At 43.5% G+C, this 24,661-nt stretch overlaps 1 protein-coding gene across 3 annotated transcripts in view; it reads right to left on the bottom strand.

Annotated features, from left to right (window-relative positions):
• The window catches only part of ASTN1 (astrotactin 1), a 666,610-nt gene that overhangs the window by 265,308 nt on the left and 376,641 nt on the right, over positions 1-24,661 (bottom strand). For all 3 annotated transcript variants that reach the window (XM_086956551.1, XM_086956560.1, XM_086956570.1), the window contains one exon: positions 11,686-11,770. In XM_086956551.1, the coding sequence (XP_086812677.1) occupies positions 11,686-11,770 (85 nt within the window). The remainder of the gene's footprint in view (positions 1-11,685; positions 11,771-24,661) is intronic.

The raw sequence follows: 24,661 nt of genomic DNA, 5'->3' as shown, positions 1-24,661 counted from the left end.
ATTATGTAGCAAGATAAAAACAAATATCTGGAATAAAACAGCACTACATGTAGTAGTTTTATGTTGTCATTTAAAGAACTCCAAATTCTGCCTCGGCACATTTGTGCCACATTAGCACCTGTTAACATCTGAATACAACAATCAGCAACAGAAGGTTGGCCAGGCATTCTTTGCAAATGGTCTGCCACTGGGCAGAACCATGTGTGGTACTTTTTGTGAGGGAACTTTTAATCCGATTGATCCAGAAACACATTTTTTGATGATGAAATCTACAAATTATGCAGCAGGTGGTGGAAAGTGTTCCAAATACTGACAATGCATGATCATAAATAAAAAAATATATATAGCTGTTGCATGAATGGCGCAACAAAACATTCTTGAGGGTTAGGGATTTTGGGGCCACAAGCAGTAAAGCATTAACTTGATGTATGAATGGGGTGCTCACCGGGGCAGGGGAGGGCTTTGTCGGGCTTCATCAACAACCATTTTAGTTTCAGGCCCTTGTGCACACCAGAGAAGACTAGAGGTCAGTGCTTGGCCACGTGTATGTGGGTATATGTAAGGGGAAATGTACTGCTTCCACATTCTCTGCCTTGCCCTCTCTCTCCTTCTATATCCAGGGCCACTTGAATTATGCAATTCTATGGCTTGGCACTTTCCGCATATTTACCTTTGTCACATAGTCTTTGCCCAGTCAGTGTTACCATGAGTAAACATTTTTATTGACAAAATAATGAAAAAATACTTGCACAAAATATGCTGCACTGAGTCGCATACTTGGTCTCTTCTTCATTGCATAATTTAGTCAATGGTACATTTAATTTGGTCCTCCCCTGCCGCATAATTCCAGTAACCCTGTTTATATCTCAAAGCTGTGTGATTTCAATGCCAGCTACATTGAGGGGCTGAAGGTGAGTCTCAAAGTTGAGTTCAAAGACACCAATGTGTGTGGAAGTAAAACTGTTGTCGATCACGGGTCCTTGCAGATAGCATTGGATAGTTATTTTGTTTTTGTTGGATGTCATTGATGGAGGCCAATGGCAACATTTGGCTGGAGGTGAGGAGGTGTTTCTTCATGCTCAATGTGTAGCTAATTCCTAATCTGTTTTGGATCTAGTGCCCCAAGTCATGCTTAGACCTAGCCTGTTTCCAAGTACTCACTCCACAGTCTCACCCAGTCTCTGCACAACTCTACTTTTCCTGCAGTTCCCAGACATGTGCAGTTGTGAACTGATGGTGTTGTACTTTTTTTCTTAGATACCACTCTTCACTTGCTTTGCACTAGTAGTTGCTTCAGGTATTTTGGTATTGGCCGTTGCCATTATTTTCTTCTCGGCAAGGTTCCTAATATCAAGACCACTGCAAGGCCCATGTACTGCCCCCCTTTTTGCGTCACAACCAGGTCAGGCTCTCATCCTTTTCTGGCCCTTTGTCTTCTCTATAGCGCCACTGCAGGAACATCTTTTGTTTTCTACTGGGGCATAACAGCAGGCCCATGGTCCTTCCTCTGGGCTGCTATTGGCTCATGCCGCTCTCTTCATCTGGGCCGTTGCAGGCCCATGTCTCTCAGAGACATTTTAAAGCATGGGCAAAGTGAGCTCTGGCCCAGGGCCCCAGTCTTTCAGGTGCCCCTTGATAGAGCAAGCTCTGTTCTGCATAGAGTTTTGTCCTGATAACCTTGAATAATTCTTAAAATCATTGCTTTTAAATACCATTTTCTTATCATTTATTTCTAATCTGGGTAATGTGGGAGAGTCTATTGCAGACATTTTGCAGGTAAATGTTGAGTTTACGCTTCATGTATTCATAAAAAAAGTTTCTTTTAGATCCAAACAGGACCTCACGTATGACATATGGAAGGGAGTCACAGAGATTATTTGCAGTAATAATATTGAGCTGCTGTGTTACCATATTGAAAACACACATCACTATCCCTAAATATTACATGTAAACACATTTGTATTTGAACTCGTGTGCCTGTGCACTACAGTGACCTGGCCAAAGAAGGCATGAAAGAGCTGAAGTGGGATCCTAAATTCAAAGCTGTTCCAAACAGGGGCCCCCAAAATACGTTTGGCCCAGGCCACTAAAATCCAGTAGCAGTCGGTGGTGGGAGTGCGGCCGGGTGGTGACGTGGGGCAGGGGAGGGGCAGGGTGGGGTGTAGTAAACTACAGATTACGGACAAATACAGGTAAGTAAACATATAAATAAATAAAACTGATTTTGTTGCCCGCACTGCATCGCCAAATTTGATGCAATGTGCGCAAAGAAATTTGTTGCATTTATTTATATGTTTACTTACCTGCATTTGGCCGTAATCTGTAGTTTAAAACCTTTATTTGTGAAATGCACATTACACAGCGTCTGCCTACAACCCCTCAGGGCCGGCCGCTATGACATATAGTGAAAGAATAAAAAGAAAAAAGGGACAGTACACTGTTAAAGCGATCTCTGAGCGTACATTATAGTGTAGAGCATGGAACCGTAGCAAAAGGATATTAAAGGTTTAATTTTATGATTTTGTCGAAGAAAACAACAACACACAAACACATGGTATCATACTGGCAAGGGTCATAAGAGGGGGGAGGGGAAAAGGAATAATTATATAAAGGAACGCATCTGGCAAGGGGGAGCGAGCATGAAGGAAGAAAGGACACAAATGATATGGAAAACAGGAAACGGAACGTCAATCATGGGGAGGAGGGGAGAGGAACCTCGTAGTCAAGTGGAGGGGAGCAAATATCACCACGGTATGAATTCCACTGAGCCCAGACCTTGGACCATTTCTTGGGACGCCCCCGTGCCTCATACACCGTCTTTTCTCGAAACATGCACCAGTCCATGTTCTCCTTCCAGGCTCTGAGCAGCGGTGGTCTGGCGGAGCCCCAGAGCTGAGCTATATCCCTCTTTGCAACCATGTTGCCCAGAGTGACCCAGAACGTCTGAGCAGCAGTACAGTCCGTAGGCTCCCACACATTAAGCAAGCAACGTCGTGCTTCAGGAAGGAGGGGGACTTCAGTAACACGTCCCATCACATCGTGCACCCTAGACCAGAAGGCCGAGACAATCGGACATTCCCACAGAACATGGAGAAAAGTACCATCCATACCGCACCCACGCCTACACCGTCCATCCGTCACAAACCCCATTCGCACCAGACGCATACCAGTCACATACACACGGTGGAGGATCTTTAGCTGGACAAAACGAAGCCGAGCCGGAATAGCTACCTCCTTGGGGGAGGAAACAGCTGACTGCCAGTCCTCATCGTCCAGTTCAAGCCCGTCAGCTGTCCAGGAAGCACGAAGTTTCCCCAGCTGGTCAGCCCTGTTGTTAATGAGCTTCTTATATATTAAGGAAATCGTACTATCGGGGACATGGCCGTCTAGGACACGGTCCTCCAGGGGGGAGGATTGCGGAATATCAGTACCGGGGGGAAAGACGGAGGACAAGGCATGTCGAACCTGCATATACCGAAAGTGCTCCCTGTCATCAAGCTGGTATTCCAGTTTCAGGACTTCAAAGGACTTCACAGCACCCCTGGCCCAAAGATCATCCACCGTACTGATCCCAATCATGTCCCACTTATCAAACCCTTTCGTCTTCCAAAGGTTGCCCAATCGATCTGAATCATACAATGGCGTCATACGCGTCAGCTTGCCACCCCAGCCCGTGCCACAGTTGCATCCCTCCAGGCCCGCACTGCACACTTCGTAGGACCCGTAAGGAGACGGATTGGTGACTTCCAGTACAAAGCCCTATTAAAGTTGCCACCGGGAAATAAAAATGTATCCAAGGCAAAGGCGGGAGCGGGTTCCGATGAGTACGTTGCATGATTAATGGCGCTCAGGTGCGAGGCCCAGTAATAGCGTCTGATATCTGGCAAAGCAATACCACCATCGTACCAGGAAAGGGTGAGCTTAGACAGCGCAATACGGGCACGACCATCCCAGATCAATTGCCGCTGTAGACTCTCGACCTCGCGAAAGTAGCGAGCGGGAACTGAGTCGAAGAAATTCTGCAAGGCACAGAGAAATCGGGGGGCCGACATCATTTTAAAAAGCGCCGCTCGGCCCAATGGAGATAAGGGCAGCTCACGCCACCGTCTTACATCTTGTTTGAGTCGGCGGAGCGGAGCGTGCAAGTTTCGCTCATAGCGGACTGAAGAAACCATAGAGACATAAATCCCCAAATACTTGAAGCCATCAGCCGCCACCAAGATTGGGAACCTGCGAGGCAAAGGCGGCAGAACCCCAGCTATGACATAAACACAGGATTTGGTCCAGTTAATGACCAATCCAGAGTTCTTACCGAAGGATGTAAGAACGTCGAAGAGTACGTTCAAGGACTTTTGAGGGGAAGTGAAATAAAGAAGGATGTCGTCGGCATACAATGAGACGCGATCCTCTAGATCTGGCGTCCACCGGATCCCTTTAATCGAGGGTTCCCACCGGAGCCACGCCGCAAGGGGTTCAAGTGCCAGCGTGAATAGGAGCGGGGAAAGCGGACATCCCTGACGGGTGCCGCGACCCAACGGGAAGGGGTCAGAGCTTCTGCCATTTACCACAACCTGAGCCAGTGGTTGTTCATAGAGGAGCCTGACCCAGGCAATAAAGTTAGGGCCAAAGCCAAACTTGGAGAGGGCCGCCCAAAGATAAGGCCATTCAATGGTGTCAAAAGCCATAGTAGCGTCTAGAGAGGCCACCACCGCAGGCTCCGTGAGAGTTGCAGCTCTCGCGAGAACACCATGAAGCCTACGCAGGTTAAGGGCCGTGTTTCTGTGCGGTATGAAGCCAGATTGATCCGGATGGATCAGGTCACAAATCACCGTCAACAACCGATTGGCCAGAACCTTGGCCAGGATTTTAGGTTCCGCGTTTAGCAGGGAAATGGGGCAATAGGAGGTGCAGTGATCACGAGGCTTGCCATCCTTATAAAGGACCACTATAGTAGCTAGGCGCTGTTCAAGTGGAAGGATTCCTGCCTCGAACGTGTCAAGAAACATGTTGCGCAAATGGGCGGCCATCTTGTCCGGACAAAGTTTGTAAAGTTCGATGGGCAATCCATTTGGCCCCATCGCCTTACCTGAGCGCAAAGATCGGATAGCGAGGGCAATCTCATCCACCATAAAGGGAGCCTCCAGAGCCAGGCCCTCTTCTTCCGAGACAGAAGGAAGAGCTATATCACGCAACAGCAGACGGGAATCAGCCTCATCACGATCACTCACCGGGGTGTAAACCTTCCGGAAGTGATCAACAAAGCAGTCAACAATCTCACCGGGGTCAGACACTAATATCAATTTTTAAATAAATGTAGTGTATATTATATTGTATTTATTATGTTTTATTATTTATTTTTAATGTAATTTAATTAAATTTTGTCTTTTACTACTGTAGCGGGTTGTGGGTTTATAGGGGAATAGGGTGGGAAGTAATTTAATTATGTTAAATTAATTATTAATTAGTAGGAATTATTAATTAATTAATTGAGAATTAATTTTTAATTAATTTTAATTAATTGATTAATTGATAAATATGTTCTGTAGCGGGTTATGGGTTTATAGGGGAATAGGGTGGGAAGTAATTTAATAATAATTAATTAATTAATATATGTGTGTACATATTTTAATTAATAATTAATTGGTAATTTATTTATATTAATTAGTTAATTAATTAATATAATTTTGTACATATTTTTAATTATTTAGTTGGTAATTAATTAATTTTAATTAGTTAATTACATTAATTATAGTAATTTTTTTATATATAATTTTTTGTTATTCTTAATTAATTAATTGGGAAAAATAATATTAATTATTAAATTAAATTAATTACAGCTAATGTGCTAATATATTTACCCCTCGGTAGGGGGTTTAGTTGTGAGCTCTTTCTACGTGATTCTACTGGAGTGATGAAGGGGTCAATAGACCGAGCCCGAGGTATGGTGTTATGCTGTTGAAGAGGATAAGATTGAGGGGGTGATGGGGATTGATCCCCTTTGGAAGATTGACGGGGGTCAGTGGACTGAGCACGTGGGAAGAAGGAGTGCTGTTGGACAGGATAAGATTGAGGGGGCAGTGGGAACTGATCTTCCTTGGAAGATTGAAGGTCCCGGTTTGTGAGGACGGAGGAATGGGATGAGTTTCTGTGGGGGGGGGCTGGGGGATCTCATCAGAGGAGAGGAAGTAGATATTTCCTTTTCCTGATGGGGCAGGTTGATCGGGGAAGGGGGCTGGGGTGGAGCGGGACAAGGAGAGTGAAGATGTGCGGAGCAAAGAGTAGGGAAGAGGGAGTCAAAGGCCTCTAAGTTCTTGTTGTTGGCCTGTATCAAAACTGTGCAATTTGAGTAAATGGTCACTGATGTGTTCCCTTTTCTAGTTGCCTAGTTGGGGAGGGAGATCTTCAGTTTACAGCTGTGTGAGATGGTCGTCGCTTTAGATATGTGAAGTTGTATTCTCAATGTGGTGTTCCAGCTCTCAGGTCTATCTGTGTGGAAGATGAGATCCATCTTAACCTGCCCTTTAGAGGAGCAGTGGTACATGTCTACAAATAGCGTTTCTGGGATTTGTCTGATTAAATTATGTTTGTGGTTTCTTCTCGCTTTTGGAGTGAGGTTAGAGGGGAAGCTAATCACAAAGGCATTCGCGCCATGCCGTTTCATGTGGATCATCATGGGAGGTTCGACGGAAAATAGCGTGCCTGGTGACATTATTGTGAATTATGAAGGAGGGACGGGACGAGCTGTTCATAGGGAGGCGGGATTCCTTTGGTCTGGTAGTATCAACTGTCGGAGACTGCCCACGACGAATGTTTGGTGGGGACTTAAGGGTCCACCCTACTATGGGAGCCGTGAATGAGGGGACACAGAGTGGGCTAAGGTAAAAGAGACATTGCTGCAGGGGGGAGGCAGCATCATGGAACAGGTAGTGGGGGGCACAGAGTAGGCTGAGGAGGTATAAGAGTGGTTGCTGCAGGGGGGTGAAAGTGGCATGAAACAGGCCTGGTACCCTAAGGTGGGTCAAGAGTCGCTAGCATCGTTAGAGCAGGCGGAGGGTAGTCCTTATTGGTCGCCATCAGAGGGTCTGGCCATCTCTAGGCTTCGGGAGGCTGGCCTGATTCCTCATCCAGACAGGAAATTTGAGGACGAGCTTGACTTGGCGTCCTGGGAGTGCCCTTAAATTGCGTGGGCATTTAGCTTAGCGTCCTGGATAAAGTCTTAAACCTGGCGGTGAATTAAATCACACTCTCCGATAGTCGAGGTGGATTAGCGTCGGCCATTTTCAAACCAGGCAACAGGACGTGCCAGTCCGGATCGTGAACAGGCTTGTTTTTTTGTTTTCTATTGGGCAGGTCCCAAGGGGGGGGGGAGCTTTCATCTACTTGAGTGACCCAGTGCGGGGGGTCGCGTCTTCGAATTTGTCAGTGAATCAAAAAGGGGGCAAGGACAGCCTCAAGTGGTCTCCAGTGATCATTCAAGGTCCCAAGCGGCGGCCGTCTTAGGGCCAGGCATCACCAACCGAGCCGATCCGAGGGATTCCAGCTCTTTCCAAATCTTCTTTCCGGATAGGGCAAGGTACTTACTATGAAGGGCAGGGGAGGGTGAGCCGTGCCCCAGCTTGTGCAGGAACAGCCTAGTGTGATCTTAACTCGATCACTCAAGGTCCCGGGCGGCGGCCATCTTATGGCCAGGCATCGCCATTCGGGCCGATCCCGGCTCCATTCAATGATTTTTACTGTGCATAAGGATCCCATTGTGTATAGCAGGGGGGAGCCTTTCCCCAGCCCGCTGCGCACCCCAGTGTGCGGGGGTGGCAGAGCCGAGCTTCACATCTGCTTTACATCCTTCAGAGTCACATCTTTTCACAACTAAAACATTTTAGATTCTAATCGTGCGCAACAAAATCCTTTTTGTGGCTCGTTTATCTGATAAAGCTAAGAATTGGCAAAAACCAATAGGTCTGGCTTGTTTTAGGTGTTTATTTGTTGTTATGGTGGTACATGTCTAGATGTAAAAAAGCAAATTCACAGAGAGGTAATCAAATTCTGGTCACGTAGCATGATATGTGCTATGTGCACATGTTTTAAGCTACGCCCTTAATTACATGTGCCACACCTCCTGGGAAGCATTGCTAGCTATGCTTCTTTACCCACGCCCTCCCCCCTGCCATTTTCATCCCAGCTAAAGCACTGCTCCATCTTGCGGTTGTCTGTGTTGATCTAAGATTCTCTATCACAGCTGAGGCCTTACTACAATGAGTGCCCCTGGGGCACAACAGAGGTGGTTCCGTTTTTTGTGCCTCCTATGCACATTATATAAGTGGCTGGGGCACATATAGTGCTGACTCTATCTTAAGAGGGTGTTCCCTTATTTAAATATGGCGTGGCCTTACACAAATGAGGGAAGTACTATGCCTCTGCACCCCCGCCGTATTAGGATGAGTAAATAGAAGCACATATGTTCCAATACATACATTTTTTTTGTTCAGTTTTATATAGCGCGAACTCGACCCAAAGGTATCAGAGCATTTTACATGAGCACCAGCTGCGTTACAGACGGACACATTCATTTTTTGTTAGGCACGGGTAGATTTGGGGGCAGATTTACAATTACTGGCGCATCCCTGCATATCGGCAGGGATGCGCCAGTAATTGTGCGCCGCAGCTCCGCCACCCTTGATGCGCCGCATTTACAATGCGGGGCACCATGGGGCAAAAACGGCACAGATGGGTCACGCATCTGTGCCGTAAAAGCGGCGCATTGCTGGAGTTGCGTCGCAAGCGCAACGCAGCTCCAGCAATGATCAGGGGGCCCTATGTGCACAATGCTGCGTCAATCCTTACGCCTGCTTCAAGCAGGCGCAGGGTTTTGACGCAGCATGGGCCCAAAAGTGGCTGAGTGAAATCTTGTAGATTTCACTCAGCCACTTTTGGGGGGCGTTCCTGCGCTGGAACGCCTCCCCCTGTGATTGTACGCCTCTTCTGGCGCAGGGTTTTACAACGTGACGCATATGGGAGATGCGTCACGTTGTAAATACCCCGCACCTTGGTGCATCTTTTGCGCCGCCGCTGCGTCACAAAAGTGACGCAATGGCGGCGTAAAAGCAGCGCAAGCAGCTTGTAAATCTGCCCCTAAGTGATTTGCCCAGAATCACAGGATGTTAAGCATCCCAGCCGAGATTCGAACCTGGTTCCCCAGTTTCAAGGTCGACCTCTCTGACCGTTAGACCATATCCTCTCCCCTGACTAAATACACTTAAATCTCCAAATCAAATTGAGCAAAATCACTTATAAAAGTGCAAATAAGTTGTACAGCTTATGTTTATAGACAAATGGCTGCAATGTCATGGTGACACCTTCTGACTCAAGCACCTAGAGTCAAAACTATCGCTGTAGATTGTTATATGATTGGCCTGTTGGAATACCATTACCCGAAAACAGATCCCTTACAATAATTTCAAGGCAACCGTTGTTCTTTTTAATGAATTTGTCAGAATCATGAATATTTTGAAGCACAGCAGAGCACTGCGCCGTCTGCACCATTTTCCCCAAGTATTGCTTATAAAGTGCAGGTTTTTTCATACATTGTGAACAGATCGAGCATCAACAGTGGATCCCTTGTATGTTTCCTATGCTTTCATAACTGAGTTTGCTATGACTGGTTTGACAAAGATCAGTGCGACTCCCCGAGGACAACCTCAGGGACACAGAGTGGAAAAGATCATTGAAATTGCACTACATGAGACTACTTACAGGACTGCACCGAAGAGTGTCACAGGAGTGACGCCTTTTGTAAATCTGAAAAGGAGACTACAAGGTTTCAAACTAAATCCTCCGTGGTTGAAGAGGGGAGAGAGGCAAAGCAGGGTGCAGGGAAGGGGATTGTCTAAAAGAATTGCCAAGCACCAGGAGGAATACAAGAATTGGTTTGACAAGAGTCTTAAAATGAAAAGGATGAACTGGAAAGAGTTTGGTAGAGTTCTAGTGAGAAAGGACATTGCCAGTCACCTTGGTATTCAATGACCTTTTAAAGGAACACTTCAGTGATTTTCAATATCCTTGTAACGTAATGCAGTGGGTACTTTATCGCATGAATATAGCACTCCCAGATAGATAAATAAATACATTTTTATATTATCCTAGCTCGGATTGCCTTGACTGCCTTACTGCTAATTAGGTAATGGCGCCTGGCTTATACGTGGCTGAGTTTGAGGTGGGACTTGTCGCTGGCTAAGCTAGATCGATAAAGTTTAAACCTAGATGTGACAGGTCAAGTTTACCAACTGCTAGGCCGAAGGGTGCATTGAGTGGCCTACGCTCATCCCTGACAGAGTAAGACAGACATAACCTGGCTGAAATGAAAAACTCAGACTGCTTGTATCTTGCTGGTATTTTTAGGTCTTCTTTACTTTGGTTGGATTGGGAAACTACATATCTGGTTTGACTGGATAAGTTAGACTTGCCATGATTAGGTTGAGGAGACAGAAGCATGTCACTTGGGAGAACTAAAGAATTACCTGTCTTCCCCTTATAAGGGAGGAGTAGTAAGTCAAAAACAATTAAAGATTAGACCAACTCGAGAGTGCTTTAAGAGTTAGACTTACCCTTAGTTGTGATGAGGAGGCCAGACTTACACCTGTTCAGAGTAAATAGGCCAAATGTCCCCTGGTTGATGTCAATGGACGACACTTGCCCGTAGTAATGATGAGTAAGCTTGGCTTATCTACTGTCTCGGTAAGTAGGTCAGACTTACCCTGGGTTGGTTTAGTAGGTCAGACTTACCCCTAGATGAAATGAGCATTTCATACTATCTCCTGGGCGGGATGAGTAGATCAGACGTAGCACTAACTGTGATGAGTAGGGTAAACGCATCCTCTAGTTTAGGGTGAAACTAGTCATTATCTGGAGCGAGTAGGTCATTCTTACCACTTGTTGGGATGAGTAGGTCAAACTAACCCCTGTGCAAATTTGAGTGTGCATATCTGCTCATCGGTCACTTCACTGGCAGCCTATCAAAAAGCATATTCATTTTAAAGTTCTATGACCTAGTGCATTACACCTTATAATATACCATGCCCAAGCTACTGTCTCTTTTATGTCAATTCATGTCCCAACCAGATCTCTTAAATCAAGATCCCTATTTTTCCTTAGGATTCCTCAATAAAACAATGAAGGATTTGGGACAATATCTTTGAGTATTTTTAACCCTAAGCTTCACAACTCCCTTCCTGTTGACGATTGGTAGACTTCTAATTTTGTATTTTTACCAAAAAAAAGTTGAAAACCTACATGTTCTGCTGTGTATTTCCACTTCCCTGTGTGTCCCTATCCTTTTAGAATTTGCTCCTCTAAGTGCCATGATGGCCTCTGGTGACTGCACTTTACAAATAAATAAATAAATTAAATTAATAGACAGACTTACCCCTGGTTGAGGTGAGCTAGCTAGACCTGCCCTTGTTTGGGTTGAGAAGGCCATATTTATCCCCCACTAAGGATTTCAAGGTCTGAGCTAACTGTGCGGAAATGACAGACTGATGGGTTAGACAGATCTTGGTGTTTTCTGTGGTTAGACTTAATCCAGATAGTACATCAGATTTATCTTTCGTTTAGGTAAGTAGGTCACGCTAATCTTGATTGGGATGAGCAAATCAGATTTACCACTATGAAGGAGAAGTAGATCAGACTTACCCTTGGTTGGTTCCCCACTCATTCCGGATACAGAGGTTCTTGTGCACCGGGTCCTTCATGTATCCTTCATAGCAGACACACTCTCCTGGAGACAGAAGCAAGTCACTCATGAGAATTTAAGCATTACCATTTGTTTTACATTACTGTTCACCCAGTGGATGCTGTGTAATTGTTTTTTCCTTCACTCTACCAGGAGATGATTCTACATCAAGCCCTTTCAATAAACCAACCTGCATGAAGATCCACATGACCAACTCTACAAGCTGGAAGCCATGCTGCTACATGTGCGTCTGCGCCTACTCTTGCACAACAGTTCTGAACCAGTTGCCTACTATTACAAAGAAAAATAAAATGGGCAGCCCAAATTACCCTTGAGGGCTCGGGTAAAGTGAAATGACAAGGTAAGTGTGCCTTCAAGGGATTTATTTATGTATTTAATTAAGTTATTTTTATCATTACATTTCAAGGCCAGACAGATGGTTTCCTTGTTCATTAATTTCTTTCAAAAACTAGTTACACTGCACAGTCTCTTCATTGACTGGATCAGACTCATAGGCAAGACAAGACATTAATCATAAGTGCAAAAGCATACAAAAAACTAAAGCAGAAACAGGTGTACATAAGAAAATATTCACTTTTTATCTTAATGAATGAAATGAGGGTACTTGAAAATACAAACAATGTGACAATAAAGTAGTAGTATAAAATTTCAAGCCTTCACTGTTACAATTGTCAACACTTTTATTCTTAATGAAAATAAAACAAATATCAGAAGAAAAAGCGTAGGTCGACCTTTCGGTCTCTACTTTTTCATTGACGAGACCATCTTCAGGACTGACAAGTATTATAGTTGTTCACCCCTGAGTTCAAACAAAGTCATGTGACTCAGCTGGATGTCTTCTCTAATTTGTAAACTGAAGTGCATTAATCTCTTAGCAGTCAGTCCTGAAGATGGTCTTGTCAATGAAAAAGTAAAGACCGAAACGTCGACCTACGCTTTTTCTTCTGATTTGTTTTATTTTCATTAAGAAGAAAAGTGTTGACAAATGTAACAGTGAAGGCTTGACATTTTATACTTCTACCTTCTTGTCACATTGTTTGTATTTTCAAGTACCCTCATTTGATTCACTGAGATAAAAAGTTAATCATTTGTTATATACACCCGTTTCTGCTTTAGTTTTTTGTATGTTTTTGTACTTATGATTTATATCTTGTCTTGCCTATGAGTCTGATCCATTGCATGAAGAGACTGTGCAGTGTAACTAGTTAGTGAAATAAATTAATGAACAAGAAAACCATCTGTCTGGCCTTGAAACTTAACGATAAAAATCACTTAATTAAATACTTAAATAAATCCTTTGAAGTCACACTTACCTTATCATCATACTATTACAAAGGAAAAATCTGGCTCCTAAACTAAAAAAGGGACGATTCACAAAAGCATTTATGAGAACAAGAAGTTGTATTACAGGAGTATGTTTTATACATTCTTACAAGCCTTTGTAGATTGGTCCTTATATGTCCAACTCTCTGCTAGTAAAGGTTATTTCTATTTGAATGCTCCCTGAATATCCATATTTTCTTTCATTTTATAACTTTTGTTTTATATATATATATTTCATTTGGTTTATAGATATGTTGAGTCCAGTTCACAAAGGAATGTAACAGTACGTAAAAGAGAACTACTTTACCTATCCTAAAATACTTTTGTGAATAGATCCTACTGTGATTCCCTCCCACTTGGAACAACTACAATATAACGGACTGAATTAGCACTGATACCAAAAGTTCAATTACACAGTCACCCAGTCAGAAAAGTCCTCTCTAAATCTCAGCATTTATACCCTCTGGGTCCAGATGTTATGCTTTGTATCAGTGACTCTGTAGTTTTTCACTGATGAGCTGCTGTTTTTGCACCGAACAACAACTGCCAAATTACATTTGCACTAAAGTCTCAATGGAAGAACAACAGTTGAGCAGACTCAGATGATAATTTTGCATGGGGTATTTTCCTGGCAATGCTAGTGAAACATTTCTTTGTCACAATTTTAGTGGAGTGTGAAATTTTCTTCTGCATAATTCCGCAAAATTCTGCAAAAATCGTGTAAATTATTCAAAATGTAATACTAGCAAATAGTACTACATTTCAGAGCAAAATTCATCCTGAATTTTAGACTCACGGATGCATTTTGCACTAAAATGCAGGAAAAACCCACAAGCGCTATGAACAACGGCCAATCGCGCGTTCTGGTCAGTTGTGTGTTTTTCCTGTGCTCCTGCACTACAATTTTGCTGCTAGCATGACACAATTACAACACGGCGTCATTTTGGGATTTTCCGCATGACAACTGTGACATAAATTTCCAAACATTATACAGGATTGCACCAGTGAGATAAAAATGTTGGTCAAAATATTCACTTTTGCAACGTTGTTCATTAACTGGTGCAATGCACGTAGTCCAGCTCAGTCTCGAGACACAAAACTCACTCACAGCAAAACATAGAAGCACATACAGACTTACAGAAGAAGCCCTTCTAGGCAAACTCAAATGGGCACACACAGCAAGCACACTGATTAGTATGTCCAGTTTACGACCAGGGCCGGACTGGAAACCAGAACCGGCCCTGGCAAAGTGCTTGTCAGCCGCCCCACCCTCCGAGCACAGCTATGCTGCAAAAATGGCCCTGTAACAAAAAGGGCCCCCAGGGGCCCAAAACAGGCCCCCACCCGTGCAGCGCACCGGGGGGTTGCCCTGTGCCCGCTACAGCCAGTCCGGGCCTGTTTACGACACAATGATTATAGGACAACTCAGATCTCATGCAGCACCTTGATAACCTCACAGGTGATTAGCTGCGCTTTACAAATTAACATAACACAACATTTCATAACATATCACAGCACCCCCAAAACCTCCTAAGCATGCCAAACTACAATCAACACACTATCAATCATGCATTGCAAAAAGGTCCCCAGTGTAGTGTCGTGTGAATTAGCAACAACAGAATGCTTGTGGCTCCTGATGGACTCCGTAGAACTGTGGCATAAGCGTTAGAGCATAGCGAAGTGAATGCAGGTTTAAAATATTGAATTTGCCGTTTCAGGCTGATTAATAAAGACATGTTATATTGAGCTCCATGAGTGGCGTAATCATTGGTGAGTATCCAGGCTGGGAAGGATGCTACAACTGGTGACGATGTAGGGGATAAGTAACCCAAAAATCGACAGTGCTCTCCCAGAGGGTTTGCCATGGTCCAGAAAACTGCTTGTGTGTGTCAAGTGTGCCCCCGTAGAAGTGCGGAATCGATGTTTGGCATATGTGAAGTCAAAGTGCAACCCTAGTCCGTATGAAGTGTTTGAAGATAACAAAAGCTTCACTGAGAAGTTTGAACAAAGTTGGCCTAGAACCTGCTGGAGAGGCTGTAGAGAGTTACTGCACTACTACGCAACCTAAAGCCATAAAGGGGAAGAGGGGGGTGGAGCCAAGGCTGACTACAGCTACTAATGCCGGTAGCAGCGTCGGAGCGACCACTTTGGAAAAGTTGCTGCTGCCTGAAACAATTGCTGCGCCTGTTGCCATTTGTTTTTAAAAACTGAAACTCTGGAATGAATGCATTTGATTTGAGCACTTGAATGGTAGTGAGACAAAATATCGAAATTAAAATATCGATATATATTAATATCAAAGTTTTAATATCGATGGTATAGAATATCGATGTGTAAAATATCGACAGACAGAATATCGTTTTTTAAGGTATGCATGTTAAGTGTTATGTATTTTATTATGTTGTTTAGATGTTTGTTAAATATGTTTTGTAATGTATGTTTGAAAATTAGTAATTTTGTTTACATTTTGCGTTTTAGTATCAGAGCGGGTTGTGGGTTTATGGGGGAGTAGGGTGGGAAGTAATTTAATAATAATTAATTAATTAACATTCTTTGTAAATATTTTTAATTAATAATTAAATGGTAATTAAATAATATTAATGCGTTAATTACATTAATTAGAGTTTTTGTGCTAATATATTTAATTTTTTTATTGTTAATTAATTAATTGGTAATTAAATAATAATAATTAGTAAAATAAATTAATTAGAGTTAATGTGCTAATATATAACATTTTTAGTTATTGTTAATTAATTAATTGGTAATTAATATTAATTAGTTAATTACATTAATTAGAGTTAATGTGCTAATATATTTAATTGTGTGTTATTGGTAATTAATAATTAATTGGTAATTAATAATTATTAAGTGATTAAATGATGTGATTTATTTATGTGTAGTGGGTTGTGTGTTTATAGGAAAATAGGGTGTGATATAATTAAAAGTAATTAATTAAAGAGATTGTATTTGTTTATTGGTATTTATTGGTAAATAATTGGTAATCAATATGTGTTAATTAGTTCATTTATAATTACATCAATTTAATAATATTAATTGTTATTATTGATTGATTAATTGAAATTTATATTAATAGTGTATTTTTTGTATGTGTAGTGTGTTGTGTGTTAAAGCGGAAGTAGTGTGGGAAGAAATTTTTACCCCCATGCTATCCAACGCTTTCCCTACTGTTGCACCCTCTGGAGTGGGAAAAGTAATGTAAACCCCTACTCTATCCAACGTTTTCCCTACTGTTGCACCCTCTGGAGTGGGAATAGTAATTTAAACCCCTACGCTATCCAACGCTTTCCCTACTGTTGCACCCTCTGGAGTGGGAATAGTAATGTAAACCCCTACTCTATCCAACGTTTTCCCTACTGTTGCACCCTCTGGAGTGGGAATAGTAATTTAAACCCGTGTTAAAGCGGAAGTAGTGTGGGAAGTAATTTTTACCCCCATGCTATCCAACGCTTTCCCTACTGTTGCACCCTCTGGAGTGGGAATAGTAATGTAAACCCCTACTCTATCCAACGTTTTCCCTACTGTTGCACCCTCTGGAGTAGAAATAGTAATTTAAACCCCTATGCTATCCAACGCTTTCCCTACTGTTGCACCCTTTGGAGTGGGAATAGTAATTTTTAACCCTAGGCTATCCAACGCTTTCCCTACTGTTGCACTCTGTGGAGTGGGAATAGTAATTTTTACCCCTACGCTATCCAATGCTTTCCCTACTGTTGCACTCTCTGGAGTGGGAATAGTAATTTTTACCCCTACGCTATCCAACGCTTTCCCTACTGTTGCACCCTCTGGAGTGGGAATAGTAATTTTTACTCCTACGCTATCCAACGCTTTCCCTACTGTTGCACCCTCAGGAGTGGGAATAGTAATTTTTACCCCTAAGCTATCCAACGTTTTCCCTACTGTTGCACTCTCTGGAGTGGGAATAATAATTTTTACCCATACGCAATCCAAAGCTTTTCCTACTGTTGCACTCTCTGGAGTGGGAATAGTAATTTTTCCCCTACGCTATCCAACGCTTTCCCTACTGTTGCACCCTCTGGAGTGGGAATAGTAATTTTTACCCTTACGCTATCCAACGCTTTCACTACTGTTGCCCCCTCTGGAGTGGGAATAGTCATTTAAACCCCTACACTATCCAACGCTTTCCCTACTGTTGCACCCTCTGGAGTGGGAATAGTAATATTTACTCCTACGCTATCCACTGCTTTCCCTACTCTTGCACCCTCTGGAGTGGAAATAGTAATTTTTACCCCTACGCTATCCAACCCTTTCCCTACTGTTGCACCTTCTGGAGTGCGAATAGTCATTTTTACCCCTACGCTATCCAACGCTTTTACTACTGTTGCACCCTCTAGAGTGGGAATAGTAATTTAAACCGCTACGCTATCCAATGCTTTCCCTACTGTTGCACCCTCTGGAGTGGGAATAGTAATTTAAACCACTATGCTATCCAACGCTTTTCCTACTGTTGCAATATGTGGAGTAAGTATCTATATTAAATTATATGTAGAGTTTATAATTTATTTTAAATTTATATGTATTAGTTATAATTTTTAAAATATGTTTTAATATTTTTTTTAATATTTGTAAAATTATATGTATTTTAAAAGTATTTTTACATTATTATCAATACATTTAAAAAAACAATATTTTTGTTTCCAATATTTTTGTACTACGATATTATATTTTCGATATTTTTGTACTTACCATTATGAAGATATAACTTCGATATTTTTGATGTCGATATTTGTGTGTCGATATTTTTGTATGTCGATATTCTGTCTGTCGATATTATGTCACAGATCCCACTTGAATATTGTTACACTTTTAAAAGTCAGTTCGAATTGAAACTGCACTTACTGCTGGTTCACTCACTTCCTGGTAGACACGCCACCGCAGAGGGGGGTGGAGCCAATGCTGACTACGGCTACTAATGCCGGTAGCAGTGCGGAAGCAATCACTTGGGAAAGGTGTCGCTGCCTGAAACAATTGCTGCGCCGGTTGCCATTTGTTTTTAAAAACTGAAACTCTGGAATGAATGCATTTGAATGGAGCACATGAATATTGTTACACTTTTAGAAGTCCTTTCAAATTGAAACTGCACTTACTGCTACTAATGCCGGTATTAGCGCGGGAGCGCAATGGATGAACGCAGCGGGTGCGGCGATGGCGCGCAAAGCCCGTCTGCGCCTGTCCGTGGCCAGCAGGGGCAAGGAGAAAGCTACTATGCCCAAACTACAACGTACTCCGCAGCTGCTCTAAAAAACTTCACTCAAAGGAGTTAACAGTTAACAATGTTACACTAGCCAGATTAAGCAGAAACGGCATAAGGAAATTAAGATCTTCATTCCCCGAATTTAACCACCCTAAGACTACTATGGTACATACCGAACCCAAGACTACGAAGGAAGAAAAAGCACTCTCGATAATCTATTTAAATACCCGCTCCCTGCCCAAACACCAACTTGATATATATAATTTGTTGGCGTCAGAAAAACCAGACATTCTATTACTTACTGAAACCTGGCTAACACAGGACTCTGCCCCGGACATTCTAGCAGCGCTACCTAATGAATGCTATATTATTCAAGCTAACTGTCCACAGGGGAAAAAGGGAGGGGGAGTAGCAGCCACTGTGCATCAAAACCTTACATTTACGGCACTCACTACCCTAGACCTACCTCAGTCAGATAATTTAGTACTTAAACTGGAATCTAACATCACTCCTCCCTCTGGTCTGTGTGTTACTCTACAGACCACCACAGAACATGCCGCAGTTCCCAAAGTCCCTGAGTGAACAAATGTCACAACTAGTAACTAATCATGCAAAAATACTGATGGTTGGTGACTTCAACTACTGCGCCAACGACTCAGCAGGGAACCCCACTCAGTCAAAATAACTGATCTACTTGCAGGGCTTAACATAAAACTGTGTATCTCCACGGCAACACATATCAAAGGGCATACATTAGATCCGGTATGGTCCAACAACCTGCCTATAACCAATTTAGAAGTTACACCGTGCATATAGTCTGACCACCATCTCACTAAATTCACTATAAATATCCCCACTCACCCTAAAACAACTAATCATGACCCTGGCTCACGGAGGAGCTGGAGCACTATTAATAAAGATCAATTCTTAGAGTCATTGATTAACACTATCCCTACAGGCCAACCATCTATTAATCAATGCGAGGAAGACCTATTAAACTGGCTGATGACAGCCAGCAATAAACATGTCCCCCTCAAGAAATTACACCGTGCTCGTCGCCACGAAGACCATAGATGGTTTTCCCCTGAGTTAAAAAACGTGAAACTTGACCTATGCCAAGCAGAGAGAAAGTGGAGAAATACTCTCCGGACGACAAAAGCATTTTTTTACAAGTACGTGGTACTTATAAAAAGGCGATAATGACTACCTAGGCCAAATACTTTTCGTCTAAAATCATCAACTCCACAAACCGCTCTAAAGACATCTTTTCAATCATTATTGAATTATCCAATCCGGATAGAATAACAGTGAAACCCAATCCCTCTGAATCCTTATGTGAATCCCTAAATAATGTTTTCATAAAAATCATTAAAAACAGCATTCCTAGCTGTCCGAGCCCTGTGTACCCCATAAAACCTAAGAACTCACAAAAGTTGGAACAAATTCCATTAATAAACCAAGAAATTTTCACAGACCTACTAGTCAAAGTAAAATCGGGATCTCCAAGGGACTGCTGCCCCCCTTGGATCCTTTAGGAAATATTTACTACCTGCCCAAGTCCAGCCGTGACCCTCCGAAATGAGTAACTGCTCCAGGGTCAGGTACCAGAGTCCTTCAAAATAGCCATAATCATCCCTTTGTTAAAAAACCAGGAGCTGAACCAAAAACCCTAACTAATTTCCGACCTATATCATTGCTCCCCTATCTAGCTAAACTGCTTGAAGCCCATGTAGCTAAAAGTCTATCCGCTTTCCTGGAGCAATCTGAATACCTAGATGCACATCAGGCAGGTTTCCGTCCAGCTCACTCCACAGAGTCAGTGATTCTGTCTGTATTGGGCACTCTGAGAGGAAAGGCAGACAGGGGTCTCCCTCAAGCCTTGGTGCTTTTGGATCTCTCAGCCCCCTTTGACACGGTCGACCATAACATCTTGATCGACCGTGTTAGGGATGCGGGTGTCGAAGGATCAGCCCTTGAATGGACTAAATCATTCCTCACAAACCGATCCCAGTCAGTACATTTTGGTGGCTTTATGACCCCCATGATTAAGACTACTTGTGGAGTCCACCAAGGATCCTCACTTTTACCTCATGTATTTAATCTTTACCTTCTCCCTTTGGTCCACGCATTAAAAGTAAGGAACATCCAAACCTTCAATTATGCGGAAAATTTGCAGTTAGTATTTCCTATCAGTAACTCCTTGACTTCCACTCATGAATTTCAGTCGACAATGCTGTTTATCCGGAATTGGATGAACTGTATTCAACTGAAATTGAACTCGTATAAAACAGAACTAATCGTTACCAGAGGTTCACTCAATCCCTGGAGCTCCCATTTCTGGCCCAAAGAACTGGGACAAACCCCAACTCCATCTAAATACGCCAAAACCCTGAGAGTTGTGGTCAATTGTGACCTCACCATGAAATCTCAAATTGGATCTGTCATTTCCACCTGCTTCTTCCAATTAAGGAAAATAAAGAAAATCAGCAGGTTCCTAACTCACGAAGCTAAACTTCAGGCAGTCCTCGCCATGGTGATATCATACATTGGGGCATTCTCAACTTACCGGGCAGGAGGAGGGGAGAGACGAGCAGGACCCCAACACTGCCGCCACCGCCAGGAGTCCAATTGTGCAGTCCACAGCGCCGCCGCTCCGGGACTACATCTCCCGACGGCCCTAGCGGCGGCGCTGCTTCCTGAATCACGTGAGAAGTGCCAGGAGGCGCCTAAAAGGGGAGCTCCGCTCGGCGGAGCACGGGGGCATTCTCAACTTACCGGGCAGGAGGAGGGGAGAGACGAGCAGGACCCCAACACTGCCGCCACCGCCAGGAGTCCAATTGTGCAGGTCACAGCGCCGCCGCTCCGGGACTACATCTCCCGGCGGCCCTAGTGGCGGCGCTGCTTCCTGAATCACGTGAGAAGCGCCAGGAGGCGCCTAAAAGGGGTGCTCCGCTCGGCGGAGCGCGGGGGCATTCTCAATTTACCGGGCAGGAGGAGGGGAGAGACGAGCAGGACCCCAACACTGCCGACACCGCCAGGAGTCCAATTGTGCAGTCCACAGCGCCGCCGCTCTGGGACTACATCTCCCGGCGGCCCTAGCGGCGGCGCTGCTTCCTGAATCACGTGAGAAGCGCCAGGAGGCGCCTAAAAGGGGAGCTCCGCCCAGCTTCGCGGGACGCGAGCGGGACGCCGGGCAAAGGGCGGGCCCTCTGTGGCCCTCAGAGGACCTGAGGAGGACGGGACGGGCCACCCCACTTGGCCCCATCAAAGGATGAGGTATAGAGACACTTTACCCTTTTCTTTTGTGCTGTGATTTGTTTAGTGACGTTTTGGGGCCCTTTTTGTAACTTAACTACTATGTCTGTCTGGGAAGAACTGAATGCCTTGTGTGGCACAAACTATGCCCCTCATATTTCTACTTCCCCTACAGTGGACAGAGATACGGATCTCATAAACTGCACTCCCCAGGCCCCTGAAATAATCCTGCCTCAATCTGATACACTGTTTCGGGAACAAGTCAGCAAAAGGCACAATGAGGTTACCCCACCAAATGCCGCCCGAATGTGTTGTAGCCCCTCTTTTTCCTCCGTCAACCCAAGCGTATCAACGCCACTTAAGACAGTGATCACATCAAATGACTCTGTTTCCCCCTTCCAATCGACCCTACTGGCCCATATTGAGCGACTGTTGAATGCGGCTTTATCACCTCTGCTCTCAAAAATTAAGGATCTGGGAAATAGGTTGTCTGATGTTGAAAAAATAGTACAAAGGATTTTACCATCACCTGTAAATACTGTTAATCCCTCTTGTCCTACGCCCTCTACTAACCTTGTGAACCCCAAGTCCATCGAACACAGGAAAGAACGAACAATTGATCCTTCTCTCAGCACACCCATCCTAAGCGGCAGTAAAGTTACTTCTAAGCCCACTCGCCTCCCTCTCAAAGCCCCTAGGCTCCCTCAAGAAAGAAGACACCGAATGAATTTACCCCCTGAAGCCGCCCCCTATGTGACTATTCTCTCCGGGGTCCCTGAACTTAGTCAGGACAAACACGAAACAAGCCAGGATCTGCTGAATAAAGCCATCTTTTGGCTCAATAACAACAGACCGCTGCCACCTGACCTAGATGGCGGAATCCTGAGCGTCAGGAGCGTGGGATGGCTAGGGATGTTGCCCGAAGACATTCCAGGAGACCGGATACTAATCAAATTCAAACACAGGAACATTGTCCCATTTTTAAGATTTTCCCAGCCCAAAATTGGAGATGGCCCAATTTCTATTTGGGACTTGTTTGATTTTTACCCTGGCCCCAGAGCATTGAACTATCACACTTGGTGAAAGGGGACTCTGTCTACCATGTGTTTTTATTTTGCACTAGATTGGTTTTAGTTTGCTTTAAATATCCGTTTTTTTCCTTAACATTGTAATGAACTGTTGATTTCTATATACATGTATGTATTTCTTTTTGCTGCTTTTATGGTTTTAAACTCAAAAACCGAAATAAAGCTAATATTTGATTTGATTTGATTTGACTATGCCAACTCCCTATATTATGGCATCCCGGTATACCTCACTCACCGTCTCCAACTGGTACAGAACCAGGCGCCCAGACTGATTCTGCAGGAAAACAAACGCCAACATGTCTCCCCCCTTCTGAAAAAACTTCTCTGGCTTCCTATATCACAGAGATGCGCCTTCAAACTGGGATACATCATTTTCAAATCCTTGAATGGCAGAAATCCCAAATTCATTGACAGCATGATCAAAAGATACAATCCAACAAGTAATCCGCCAATTTGCATCTTTTGACAACACCTTCTTTCAAACAGAAACAATTTGGAGGATCCAGGTTCTCCACACTGGCCCCAAGATACTGGAATTCCATGCCTCTAGAGATTAGATTCTGTACAGACATCATGACCTTCCGCAAACTTAAAAAAACAAGGGGGCATATTATCAAGGACCGGTGTTAAAATTATCGCTGTTTTATCGGCAGGAAACTGCCGATAAAACAGCGATAATGGGCTTGATAATACGCCCTTGTTAATCCCCATAAAAGCCCATGTTAACATCAGAACATGGGCTTCTATGGGAATTAACAAGGGTGTATTATCAAGCTCATCATCACCGTTTTATCGGCAGTTTCCTGCCGATAAAACAGCGATAATTTTAACACTGGTCCTTGATAATATGCCCCATGGCTTTTTAAACAAGCATTTGAGTAATCACTCGAATAAATTCACCACCCATTACCTTTCCAAGCAGCGCCAAGAAACTAATCTGGTGTACGAGCGCTATACAAATTGACTATAACATAACATAAATCATATGGAGTAATAATGCTAAAGGTGGATGCAACCAGATTTTAAAAGAGCAGCAAAGCGCAGGCTAATGCTATGATCAGAAGTGCTGCGTGGCAGAAAGCATTCAGGTGTCAGACAGTGCACAGAGACGCCTAAAAGCAAAGTGAGCCAAATTCAATAAACAGTCATCTGCTTAACAGAACTGAGTAAAGAGAGTCATCTTAACATAGAGCTGGGTGGAGTGGCCCAAGAGGAAGTGCCCGGGTTGTCCTTGTGGAGCGCTACATGAACGAAGCAACCCACCACCAAAGCTGCAGTGTGGAGCTTAGAACAACTCCAAGAGTGTCAGAAGATCAGTAGCCTAGAGCAGCAATCAGAATTGTGAAAGTGTGCTCTTCCAATGGAGACCAAAAAAAGAGGTAACATTTCCTGTAAATATCAAAGATGACCCAGAGGCCAGTATGTCACAAGCCTTCAGAGATGGTTTGCATAAACATGATCACCAAGTAGTGTCAGAAAGAACACTGCTCTCTACAGCAGTGAGTTCCACCAATGGTTACAATGCCGCTGCCACCTTCTTTAAACCACCATCACCATTTGATAATGCCAAAAAGGTGAATATTGGTGACAGATGGACTGCCTGGATAGAGACATTTGATGATTTAATTGATGCAATAATATATGTAGATAGCAAGAAGATTATCAAATACCATAAGAATTTTGCTGGTAAAGGTGTAAAAGAAATCTTAAAGAAAATGCTGCAAGCTGACGAAATTGCATACTGTCAAATCAAAGCAGCCTTGAATCTCAAGTTCAATCTAATGCCAAATGTAGACTTAAATAATTACATTTTCAGTCAAGAAGGACAGAATGTTGGTGAAATCATCGAAGATTTTGTTAAGAGACTAGACACGCTCATCAAACACTGTAAGCTCAATTAAAAAAGAGGAAGCTATCCGTCTCAGAGAGATTGACGGATACCTGTCAGATTAATTCAAACGACGGCTGCTGAGAGAAACTCTTAGGCCCGCCCGCCATCCTCATGGTAATAGGGAC

This window comes from Lissotriton vulgaris, chromosome 1_1, assembly GCF_964263255.1.
Source record: "Lissotriton vulgaris chromosome 1_1, aLisVul1.2, whole genome shotgun sequence".
NCBI lineage: Eukaryota > Metazoa > Chordata > Amphibia > Caudata > Salamandridae > Lissotriton > Lissotriton vulgaris.
The sequence above is the reverse complement of the archived record's forward strand: the minus strand, read 5'-3'. Positions and strand labels throughout refer to the sequence as shown.